The 12,795-nt window shown below is 42.3% G+C and overlaps 1 protein-coding gene across 1 annotated transcript in view; it reads left to right on the top strand.

Moving 5' to 3' along the window:
• TNNI3K (TNNI3 interacting kinase) overlaps positions 1-2,903 on the top strand; it is a gene marked incomplete at its 5' end in the record, with an annotated part of 196,424 nt that extends 193,521 nt beyond the window's left edge. The window contains one exon of the mRNA XM_039222129.1: positions 2,731-2,903. Within this exon, the coding sequence (XP_039078060.1) occupies positions 2,731-2,807 (77 nt within the window). The remainder of the gene's footprint in view (positions 1-2,730) is intronic.
• Positions 2,904-12,795: the final 9,892 nt, after the last annotated feature.

Below are 12,795 nucleotides of genomic sequence, written 5' to 3'. Positions count from 1 at the left end.
CAGGTCTACTTTAGAAGAAATTAATAAAGCTCTTTGAAATAGTTAACACAGTTTACGCAGGCCCCTGGAAGCCAGAGGCTGGGTAATCACCCTTATCACCAGCTGCCATATTAATGTGCTAGGCCTGTAATGTCCTTTTTCCAACCTCTAAGACTGAGAGCCTCTATATTTAATTGGAATTTTAGCACAATGGGCTCATTTATTCATGGGATCTTTCCTTGACAATATGGAGGACTGAAAAAAAAATGTATGTCAGTTAAAGAGATCAGATTTATTACAAGAACTGGGTTTGGGGAAGAATAAATTGGATGATGTGTTCCCGGTTCTCTGATTTAGTAAATGGCAATAGACCCTGGAAGCCCTCAGCTTTGGGATCCTCACCAGTGCACCTCGTTTGCTGAGTATTATTACCTAAGGCATTAGAAAGGCTTTAAGAAACGAAGGGAAAAAAATGTTCTGGATAGATGCAGACAAACTACTTGGGAACATTAAAGAAAGGAAACTTTGTGCTCTGACTCCCAGTACGTGTCCAGAATGCAGCTGAGTGCTTTTTATCATCAGCTTTACAGCATAATTGGCCAGTCCAGTAACCGGGGAAAATGTGCTCTATGTGTCACATCATCACATTTTTTTTATAGATATAGTATCGTTTTTTCAAACCTTTACAGACATTACCACACAACCACAAAATATAGGGCACCCTTTGAAATGTGTGCTTTGACCAGAAGTCTTTCCTTTCATGGTGGATGAAACATTTCGAGATGAAGCATTTTGTTAAACTAACGATCTGTTTCTTAAAGGAATAAGACTTTGAGCAGAATTCTTCAAGATGGAGAAGACAAAAGTAATGTAATAATGCAAAAGTTGGGTTTCCCTATGCGTGTCTGTACCAGAGTTGAAGAAAACATTAGGGTGTTTGGGTGGAGTGAGAGCCCCAACAGGCAAAGAAGATATATTTAAGATCTCCCTCTAAGAACATCACGTGGTACAAGAAAGAATGCTTTAATTGCCCTCCATTTCCATTTTATAAACCAAGTGTGGTAAAACAGCTACATTATAAACTGTTTCTTCCTCTCTGCCCGCAAATAGCAGGACTAGAGAATGAAGATAAAATTACATGCATAGCATTTTTCTCTGTACCTAAGACCTTTAGTCCTACAGCAACAAAACATGCAGACAAGGCTCAGTCTTTTCCTAAAGCCTGTGGTCAAATTTCCCTTGGGTTCCTCTTAAGCAAAATGGCCGCACAAGTGCCTGTGGCTCAACTGTGGCAGTGATGCATCAATCAAACAAGTCAGCACCCAGGCCCCGCTGGTTTCCCACCCTTCCCTGAAGGAGAGCAACCCCCCCCCCAAACACACACACATACACTAGAGGGATGTGCACTCACAATCAGATTTCCACTGAAATCCTGTGGGGAGAAAGGCATGGAGGAGCATGGAAGGCTAGTAAAATCACATGTGGTACACTAGAAGCTTGATGATAGCAATAAAAAGATTACAAGCTCATGAAAGCATCTATCCAGGCCTGGAATGAAGATGCAGTTTCAGTCTGGACAAAAAGAACTATTCTGCTTTAGGATGTAGATTTTATGTAAGTCCACCTGAAATTAGGATTCACTGATGTGTATTCAGCTTCCCCTCATCTTAGCTTCCCCTGACCACAGCCTTCCTCCTAGCTGACCAGGGCCAGCCCTGCTGGAGGTGAGTGAGCGAGGACAGTCAGCAGCAGCCCCGGCATCTCCTCTCTGGAGAGTTTATGTGCTGCCTGAGAGACATTGACAGAAACCCTTCTTATGAAAATAAATAAGCCTATCCAACTGCATCTTGCTAGATGCCTTGATGAAAATGTAGATGGCTGAGCTGGTTCTGAAAACTCAGCTATCAAAGGGAGCAAAAGCAGCACTAGCTGTTGACAAATGTGCCCATTTTCCCAGAAGCAATGAATGGTTTCCTCACTTGCACTGGAAAAGTTAACTGCTTGCCTGCACGTGTCCTGTGTTCTCTAGGACAGCGGCCTGATCCTGAGCCCCCAGCCGCACTCTGTGGAAACAGTCAGGGCTACCTCTTCAATGAGCATCAAATACCACTGGTATTTAGACCTGAGCATTGAAGTACACTTAAAAATCGGGCGCTCAGGGAGGAAAAGCAAAACAAAACCCAACCAGAGCGAGCCTGCTGTGGAGAGTGGCTCTTTCCTTTTCCTCTCTGCTAGTTCCACCTTGTTTTTATAACTGCCATTTGCTCAGCACTCACTGTGTCACACACCCTATGGATTGTCGAATAAGTGACGAATAAGTGATGTTAGTTTCCTATCTACAGATGAAGACACTGAGGCTTAGAAAGGTTAAGTGGGCAAAATTCACAGAACCAATAAGTAGAGGAGCCAGGGTTGAAACTCACATTGGCCTGACATGAAAGCCCATGACTTTAGCCATCATGATACACCCTCTTCTGGAACTGTACCCTTCTTTACTCCCAACTTGGTCAGCTTGGGCCCAAGTCATACATCTATCATTTGTGTTCCTCTGGTCTCAGCTCTATGCTTCCATTTTAAATTTTGCCTTTGTTTTATGATGGCTTGCCAGCAACTTTTGTCCAGACTCTGTTCACATGAGCTGGGAGGAGCTGCTTGGCAGCTCTGTGGTGAGTGGGGTAAGGCTGCTTAGGAAAAATTGGGAAGATGGACTGAAAGATGATAAGTAACAGCTGAACTTTTATTCTAATGCAGGCTACGTGTCTGATCCCATGAGCCCGATGCATTTCCATTCTTGCCGGAATAGTGGCAGCTTTGAGGACAGCTGCTGACAGCGTTCGCGTATACCTAAGGAGAGATTTCCCCCAAACTGACAGCAACAATTCCTACCATGGCAGGCTTGCTTCTAATTATAATATTTTACCCTCTAAGGTCTCCTTAAATTGGCTTATTTATACTGGTCCTCTTTAATTCCCTACCACAAGTTGGGCTTTTGATTCGTGGTTAAGGAATGAAATGCAAAGGAACCAAGACAGAATGTATGTAAAGAATTGGTTTGAATTTTGTAACTGAAAGAACAAATTTATATCATTAGTTGGAGATGGGGCCTAAGTCTGTGGTGGGCACTTCACAATTACTACATTTTCCTAGACTGAAGTTTGTAGGTTTGTGTTGGAGAGCTGTAGGTTTGATTTTGTAGAATATTGTTCATTTTCTTCTCTCATTAAGTTGCCTCCAGTGTTCGGCTCTGTGATTAAAGATTGTTTGTTGGCATTCAAAATGGATTCAGAAGTGCATTGCACTCCAATAAGACTTCTGATTCATGTTCTTTAAGACATATTGGTACAAAGAAGTAATGACCTTCAGATCAAGACACTTGCAAAATACTGCACTTACTTTTTTAGCCTCCTTTCTACCTCATACCAAGTGCTCTGTGGTGTCTGGGCATCCTGTTGCTGTCAGCATCAAGGTGTCATAAATGCTACTGGAACAGTTATGACAACTGATCTGCAAACGCAAACCTGCTGTTCATACCAGAGTGTGGCACAGCGCACCGGGAGGGGGTGTGAGGTACTGGTGGCCTTCCTTCAAAAAGTGGGAAAGCTGGAGGCACCTGGCAGGTTCAGTCAGTAGAGCATGGGGCTCTTGATTTCAGGATCGTGAGTTCAAGTCCCACATCAGGGGTAGAGTTTATGAGAGAGAGAGAGAGAGAGAGAAATCTGCTGTCTATGTTCATTCTACTCAGGAAGATGGGAATGCTTCCACCAAATAAAATGGTTTTTCCACTGAAAGGCAGACCTAGGAAAAAATCCAGGCAGGAAACTATGAAAATTCAGTGTGATAATTACTGCTTTTAATCTTGGTAACGAAGAAAAGAAGTTAGTAAAGGAAGATTGCGTAGCCTCTAAATCAAAGTTTCTAGATCTCATCACTGTTTATGTGTTGGAGGGAATCATCTTTGTGAGGGCTGTCCTGTGCTCAAGAGGATGCTTCACAGCTTCCTGACCTCTACTCCCAGATGCAAGTAACAGCTCCCCTAAAAAGCCTCCAGACATTTCTGTACGTGCCCCGGGAAACAAAATTGCCCCAGGATGAGAGCCATTGCTCTAGATCCTGAGAGGACAACTAAGAGCTTGAAGAGCAATGAAAGGAACCTACAGCTGTGCTTTGACTACATTTAGGCAAATCTGCTTTCTTCTCCTCCTGCGTAATGCGGGCTCACATACAAATGGAGCTGGATGGGAAAAGTGCTGATCCTTCCTTCCATGTCTGTGGTGAGCCTTTCATCTTTCCCGCTGCCCGTACCGATTACAAATTATGTTTCTTGAGGGCAATTTCTATCAGAACAACGACCCCACCTCTAAAACCTTTCCAAGCCTTTCCTAGGTCCTGCGGCTGCAAAGTTGAAAGTCCTCTGAACGGCTTGGGGATGGCCCAGTACCGGTCCAGTAGAAGTTAAAAGCATGGAACTTCCATTTAGACTCACTCCTTTTAGCCCCCAGCCTCTTCGTCTCCCCACCCAATTCTTCTGGAGCTATAGGTGCTCTTTCCCACCGAGCAAGTTGCCAGCAGGCTTTCTAATTAAGCAGGAACAAGGAGGTTGATGAGGCCATACAAGCATAGAGCTTTCTAGTAAGGGGCTGGCTGAAAAGTCCCCATCTCTAGGCCTCTCTGCCTCTCTCTTTCTCTAGGCCTCTGCTCTGGCTGCTTTAGGGAATGAGTCTGCACCCAGCCTGGAGTACTTCTGGCCTTCATCCTTTTATGAATTGAGTTGAAAGGAATCCCTTAGAAAGTTAAAAAAAATTAAAAATAATTAAGTTAATAACCAGTTTTAACTAAAAGATTCACAGTAGGTGTGGTGTCGACTAGACTATACAGATAATCAGGCCAGTGCTGGGGTAAGCCCACAGGCCTTCCCGTTCCCCATGGAATGGGGCCCTGTCCTGAAGAAGGACACTTTACCTCTTAAATACCTCCTTTAGAGGGGGATTTTCTAAAACGGATTTGTGAGGCTCTCTTTCTTTGTTTCCTTTAATTAGTCACCTCCTCTCTCCACAATGTATCTCCTTATGTTACTGCTTCCCTCTGGCTCTTGTCAAGTATCTGCAAATAATGAGACTAATATGTCTTGATTCCTGAGAAGGGGAACCTTTTCACAGATGCCAACCTGTAGCTCACAAGCCCTTTTCATTACTGCACCTTTAATGGGGCCCAGCGATCATCTTAGAGCTTGTCTTGAGATCATGAGGTTTCTGTGTGTGCGCGTGCGTGTTTTTTCCTCCTTGCTGAAAAATGTCTCACTAATTGCTTTCTTTTTCTGCTGGTAAAAATGAACTTCTGTGATCATGTTTTTGCATGCTTAGCACATTACATTTTTTTCTATGTGCATGCAGCACTGAGCTCACTTCGAAGATGTTCAATTAGCTATAATTGTAAGCCAAATCACAGCAGCACCAGGAGAGAGTTATTCCAACAGAGTGATTATTTGGGTTAAATTATTTCCAAAGCTGACATTTCCCTGGGGAAGAGGAAAACATGGGTGCTGGTGGTACGAGAAAAGCCTAGTGCTAGATAATACATCTGAAATGAAGGACATGATTTCTTTCTCTCTCTCTCTTGCTCAGTCTTAATTTCCTTTCCTTTTTCTTTCCTTCCTCCCTTCCTCCCTTCCTTCCCTTCTCATTTGCCTCCTTTCTTCCCTCCTTCCTTTCTTCCCTCCCCCTTCTTTCCCTTCTCCCTTTCTTCCCTTCGCCCTTCCTTCCCTTCTCACTTGCCTCTTCCTTCCTTCCTTCCTTCCTTCCTTCCTTCCTTCCTTCCTTCCTTCCTTCCTTCCTTCCTTCCTTCCTTCCTTCCTTCCTTCTCTCCCTGGAGTCACTCAGACCTCCTACAGTAAGTACTTGTGTAGCCTTGGGCAAGTCACTTAACCTATCTGGGCTCCAGTTTATTATCTGTAAGATGGTAGTAAGTAACATTTCTCTTGTAAAGCTGCTATAAGTATTGCAAATAATATAAAGTGCATTGTATAGTTCCTGGAACACCATAGCAGATAGTGTTATAAATATTGTTTATTGTTACTCTTAAATCACCATGCAGCCAAAGAGCTGTACTGCAAGAGGAGAGCATGAGAAGGGTGCAGATGTTTTCCTCTCATGTGAAAATAACCATCAATATCCTTAAAACCCCCTACAAATAACAAACTTCGAGCTTATCCTTATAAGGCAGTGTGAGCCAAGATCCAGCAACCTTAGTATGATCTTATTTTGTAACGTCTTATTTACACCTGAAATCAAATCAACAGAGAAATCAAACCCTTTAAATCAAATACAAGAGCCAAAAAAGCATTCCCCAACAAGGAGCATGCTAAGTAAAAATAGCAAGAAAGCACATTTATTGAGCACTTACTATGTGGCAGGAACTGTTGTCGATGATTTTAAGTGCTATTATTTTACTCATTTCTCCAAATAACTCTGGAAAGGGAGAGTTTTCCTTTTTTGTTTTTATTTTCCTTTATTTTGTATTTTTTTTCCCTTTATTGTTCAAGTGGCTAATGAATCTAAGCTAGTACAGAATGGAACCAGGTTTCAGAACTAGGTGTGCCTTGCACTAGTATCCGTGATTTGTTCACTACACAGTACTGCCTCCATTGTGGGGGGAAAATGGAATAAAAATAACAAATGTCCACAGTCCAGAACTGTGGTAACAGCAAGGAAATCTGCAGTTCTGCTGTCCTGGGGAAAATTTGGGATTTGCCCCAGGAGAAGTTTCAGGGACCAGAAAAAACAAACCTTTCCTGATTGCTGTGGCTCATTATTGCAAAGTAAAACCAAAAATATCATCATCATCATTTTCTCTGTGTTAATTATGGAAAAGAAGGGGCTGGAATAATCTCAAGGCTCAAAAAATACACATTGTTATTTTCTAGGCAGAATGAACCAGAAATGATTGACAGAAGCAAGGCTCTCACCATGATAAGCAGGAACAAAAAAGTTAGGAGGGCAAAGCACAGCAATTAGGGAAGCCAAGGAGTTTCACATTTTCCTCTCCTCATTAGCACACTGGGTAGGGAAAGCAGGGAGAGATAGTGTAGCCATTACCAGTAGGATTTGAATACCTTATTCCTTCCTAGTTTTGTGTTGCTTGCAGTTACTCAAGCATGCAGATTGAAGAGCTCCCCCTGATCCGCTCCCTTCCATATTTCAAAAGCCACAAGGGCAAAGATGAGCCATTTGACATTTGCAATCCCTTCCCCGGTGTCAGCTGAAGGCTCAGCCGCTGCAGTAACAGACTGTGGTCCGAGACTGTCAGCTCAATTAGCACCGTATGCAAAACATGATGGAGAAGCAAAGTTCCTCTCCCTCCTTGGACATCCTACCTTTTATGAGGCTAACTGGAAATAAAAAGAGCAGGGGTTGCCCATTTCTCCTCAGGCCAGAGATCCAAGGCAGCACAGCGGCCGACCCAGTGGCAGGGCACTAATTAAATTAGGCTTCTTGAATTAAAACACTGCCATGGGTGCCAAGCCCTGCTGATGAGGACACATCTCCAAAGCACTTTCAGCTGGGCTTTCTGTGTAATTAGTGAGATAAAAAGAATATTATCTCAAGTATCTGTCTTTTAAGCAATGGGCTCATATGCAGAAGAAAGGTATCTTCACCATCTTTAAAAAACGATTTGAAGCTCACTGATTTCACTAACCTCCATCTCTTCTTTTATCTCAACTAATCAGTAAAGGGTAAGACTCCGGCAAGACCATGAAATGCAATAAAAATCATTTGAATGTTGGTTTGCCCTTCAGTTTTCTACTCGTATAATAATTGATGGTCTGCTCAAGGCCACTTCAAAAATGAATCCTTAGTGGAGAATACCAGATTCTTCTTTCAGGGTGGTTTTTTTTTGTTTTTTCATTTCCCGAAACTCAAATTAGTCTAAGGGAAAAAAAATCAATGTCAAGATTGAGGATAATTTGAAGTAATCAGAATAAAAATGAATGGGACACTCGATGACGTATGTTTATCCTAAACCAAGGACAAAACTGTAGGAAACAGAATAGCATAAAGCAGTTCTTAAATGTCAGCCTGTGTCAGCATTACTAGAGTGTTTATTCAAATACAGATTTTTTTTTTCTTGACCTCAGCCCCCCAGGATTTAGAATCATAAGCTTTGGAGTGGGGCCCAAGATTTTGCATTTCCAACAAGTTCCCAGGAGATGCTGATACTGCTGGTCCTGGGACCACACTTTGGAAAGCATTGACATAGGGTGCCTGGGGGGCTCAATTGGTTGAGCCTCTGACTCTTGATTTCGGCTCAGGTCATGATCCCAGGGGCGTGAGATAGAGCCCTGTGTCGGACTCCACACCGAATGTGGAGTCTGCTTTGGACTCTCTCTCTCCCCTCCTCTCACACTCTTTCTCTTGAAAGAAAGAAAGAAAGAAAGAAAGAAAGAAAGAAAGAAAGAAAGAAAGAAAGAAAGAAAGAAAGAAAGAAAGAAAGGGAGGAAGGGAGGAAGGGAGGAAGGGAGGAAGGAAGGGAGGAAAGCACTGGCAGAGTGGTTAAGGTATGAGCGTTAGAGTCAGACTTGGTAAAGTTCTATTTTTTTCCCCTCATTGTATGACCTCTTGTGGGCAAGTTACTTAGTCACTTTGATCCTCAGATTCCCCACCTGTATCTCACAGAGAAAATTAAGTAAATGCATGAAATGCACACATCCCAGTGTGAGGCACATGATAAATATTCCATAACAATTGGCCATGCTTGATATAACATGACTAAGAGGGGAATCAAGCAAGCACCAAGGGCTAATCATTTATTTCCTGGAAGCTAATGAAAGGATTGTGGTTGAGAAAATTTAAGTGTTTATAAGACAAGCCCTAAGTTAAGGTCCTACAATTGAGGCCACATAAAAAAAAGGATGTGAGAACACAAAAGGCACAACATGGATAAAATTATAACCAGATTTGCAATGCAGTTAAATTAAACATAAATGGGGCACCTGGGTGGCTCAATCAGTTAAGCGTCTGACTTCGGCTCAGGTCATGATCTCATGGTTTGAGAGTTCGAGCCCCGTGTCGGGCTCTGTGCTGACAGCTCAGAGCCTGGAGCCTGCTTCGGATTCTGTGTTTTCCTCTTTCTCTGCCCCTTCGTTGCTCATGCTCTCTTTCTGTCTCTCAATAATAAATAAACATTTAAAAAAATTAAAAAAGAATATAAACAGTTGATTACTAATGTCTCCAAGGATCAAGCATTAGACACTTATTAAGTGTCATTTCAGATCTTCTTGGCCTCACCTATGCCACTTGCCATTGAGTCACCCACCATCACATAACCAATTTCTTGTGGGCAACGTGACCTTACTTTGCCTCAGGTCAGACCAGGTCTGTACTGCCCTGCACCTCCCAGATCACTGTTATTGCGCTCCCTCCCTTATTACTTGATGAGACATGCCTCGGGTTCTGTAGGTCTTTGCAACAGAACCTGGCTGTTAACACCTGTGCACCTGTGGATAATCCTTTGACCAACGGGACATCAGAGTCAGGAAATAAGTTCTCCTATCTCTACCACAACCCCTTGTCCGGAGGCAGTCATATTTAGTGCTTCAGAAAACAATTTGGTGAGACTGACAGTCAGTCCCTTGATATCAAAAGGCATCCAGCTCAATACCACTCTATAGGCTTGGCTCTCCCTCCTCTCCTCCATCTTTCCTGGTTCCTGCCTCCAGGGACTGCATTACTTAAGAAGTAAACAGCTTATGAGCTTTTGCTAGGGGTCTGCTTTCTCCTGAGACCAAACTGTGATAGCAGGCATGCAAATGATTGGAATTTTGACCACTAGTTCCTCCTTAGTAAGGAGTGGTTTGTGGAATGAAAGAATAAGTGGTCAAAGAATAATTCAATTAGAGTAAGAATGAATTAACAAAGGGTTCAGGAGGCAGCTTGGCTAAGACCAAATTTAGTCTGGTTTCTTTCAGCACCTTTTGAGTATCCTGTTGTCTCTGTTGTTACAAGATAAAGTGAGGCACGTTAAAAACGTTAAGTTTCTTTGAGTGAAAATCTATTCCAATGGGGCAGCACCCATACCAAAGTGGTTAGGAGTGCTCCACCCGCAGGAAATGGGAGCAAGACTTTTGTAGAAAAGACAAGGACACAAAGCAAGGAAATTATTTGATTGGCTATACCTCAAGCAGTTGCCTTATTTGGGAAAGCTTAGTTGGCTGTTTGTGATTGCTCGTACTTAGGTTTTGATTTCCTAACTTTGAGACACTTATAGGCTTAGGTTTTGCTTTGCTTACACTGAGGTATTAGAACCATCTCACTTTCATGGCCTCCTTTTTAAACAAATCTAACACCGTTCTCACTCTGTTTCAGTTGTTAGGTGTGTTTGATCATGCCCTCTGTAAGTTCCCCTATCACCAGCAAAAGTGGTACTAATTCTGGATGTTTGTTACCCTTGCGCTAAATTTCCATAAGCTGACTTTCACCTCTTCCCTTTTGCTTCTAGTTATTTCTCTCTTTTCACCAATCTGCTTACACATTTTCCTACTTTATTGGAACATTCCTATTTAGCTGTCTCATCATCACTCGTATTTATTCCCCTCCCTAGTTAGGTGTTCAGTGTCTCTCTGCAAGCTGGAAATGACTTTTTGCATGCCTTTCAGGAAGTCCTGTCATTTGCATGAAAATAACCAGCTTCCTGGCATTGCTGGGAGGGCACTAACCCCTGGAAACAAATTCCGTGTCTATGGTGCTCATTCTTTCAGGGGAAGCCTCCCTCACCTCCATGGAGATCTAATGAATGAAACGTCTTTTTATTACTCTTGCTTTTAACGCTTCAATGCTCATTAAATATGGGCTTCATGTGCTTTTTAGTACCAGTCCCAAAAGAATAAGGGAGCAAACCTTCAAGTTTTGTTATAATAGAGCCCCGCCTACTACAGTATAGCTCCTCCTTAGTTTCAGAAGTTGCCTGTTCATCCTGCAAGCCATGGTTCTTCACAAAGAGAACAAGGAAACTGAATTAATTAATTTATTTATTTATTAATCAATAATTATTAACAGCAGACTGCTGGATTGGAAAGGCACCGAGTTAGAGAGGAGGATGAAAAGCAATGGTGTATTGACACAGATTGTTAGTCTGCTGCTCTGCAGAACCTCGAATTTCTACAATTAGTTCTGGCAACCACATGGTTCGCCAAAACCCTCCCCCCTTCTAGAATACAAAGTCCATGCATATGGGGGGCAAATTCAAGTGGTCAAATCTATGCAAAGCAAGCACATTTTTAAAAATTCTAGTAATTAAAATAATTGGCTAGCTAAGAAAAGACAGTCCCAGTTAATTGGTCTCCACTGAAGAAACATTAGGCTTTAGGGAAAATGCATGTTTAATAGAAGTAATAAGTTATTAATACAAATGGAAATTCTGCAAAACATAAAATAGTGAGTAGTGGAGACTGTTCAAGTTGCTTGCTAAAGCCAAATTAGTTTGTTCCTTTCTCCCACCCTATCCATTAAGCTCTTAATTGCTTTAAAATATTAATACAGCTCAAGAATCACAAAGAGACACCTCCTTGTGTGCAATTTTCCTGTCAAATGTCTTACTACTGTATCGAAAGTGATTGTTCACAGTATAAGCATACATTGCAATTAATCAGAACCACAACAAACAGGAGTGTTTACAAATGTGTATAAGTGTTTACATATGTTGGTGTTCTTAGTCTGGTTAAAAACAGATCCTCCTATACCCCCTTAATTTTAAACAATGTGCCTTGAAAGTCATGTTTCCTCTTATTTTCATAGACCCTATGGAGTCCATTTTTCCCATGGTGCTAATTTATGGTGTTTATTTGTAAACCTGGCATGAATAGCTACGAACATAACATTTGAAGGGATCCATCAGTTGGATCTCCAAGGGGAAGATGGTTGTCTACACCCTCACCCCAGGAGCTTGTCACCCTGCCGGGTCACTCAGCGATCTCACAGCAGACAAATGATGTTTGTTTTCAGAGCTCTGGCCATGATGCCTTTGGAGAACTAGGATAAATCCCGAGTGTGCTGCAAAGGGTCTCTTCCCCCCTCACTTTTTGGAAGCCTGGTCAGAGCAAGGCAGAACATTCCCCTTCACGCCCTCTTGCTAGCCTACTTTTATTTTTTTAAATAATGATCAATTCACAGGAATTTGCAAAAATAGATGCAGTGGGGCCCCTGGGTGGCTCAGTCAGTTAGGTGTCCGACTTCAGCTCAGGTCATGATCTCGCAGTTCATGGGTTTGAGCCCCGCCTCAGGCTCTGTGCTGATGTGCTCAGAGCCTGGAGCCTGCAGCCTGCTTCGGATTCTGTGTCTCCCTCTCTCCCTGGCCCTCCCCTGCTCAAACTCTGTCTCTCTCTGTCTCTCAAAAGTGAATAAATGTTTCAAAAAGTTAAAATAAAATAAAGAACACTTAAAAAAAAAAAAGTGCAGAGAGGTCCTATGTATTCTTCACTTGATTTCCTCCAGTGGCTGATCTTATACAACTCTAGTACAATATCAAAACCCCAAAACTGACATTGGCCCACTCCCCTGTTCCTCACCTCTAAATCTAAAGAGGTCCTAACCCCTTATTCTCCAAGCTGCAGTAGACAAGTTACAAGAGAGTGAAAGCAGTTGAAAAATGAGGTGAGTACTCAGAAGATAGACTATGTCAATCCTTTGCTTCTCTAAAGTTTCATACAACCTAGTTATTTCCATGACCCATATATGAACTCTTTCCTGGAGTTAAAATATGGGAAGAAATACCACCAACAAGAGCACTACAATTTTAAATGCCACTAAAAAGAGCACTACAATGTTA

This window comes from Hyaena hyaena, unplaced genomic scaffold, assembly GCF_003009895.1.
Source record: "Hyaena hyaena isolate Hyena2069 unplaced genomic scaffold, ASM300989v1 scaffold_1061, whole genome shotgun sequence".
In the NCBI taxonomy this organism is placed as follows: Eukaryota; Metazoa; Chordata; class Mammalia; order Carnivora; family Hyaenidae; genus Hyaena; species Hyaena hyaena.
Note: the sequence above shows the minus strand (reverse complement) of the source record. Positions and strands in the feature narration are given on the sequence as shown.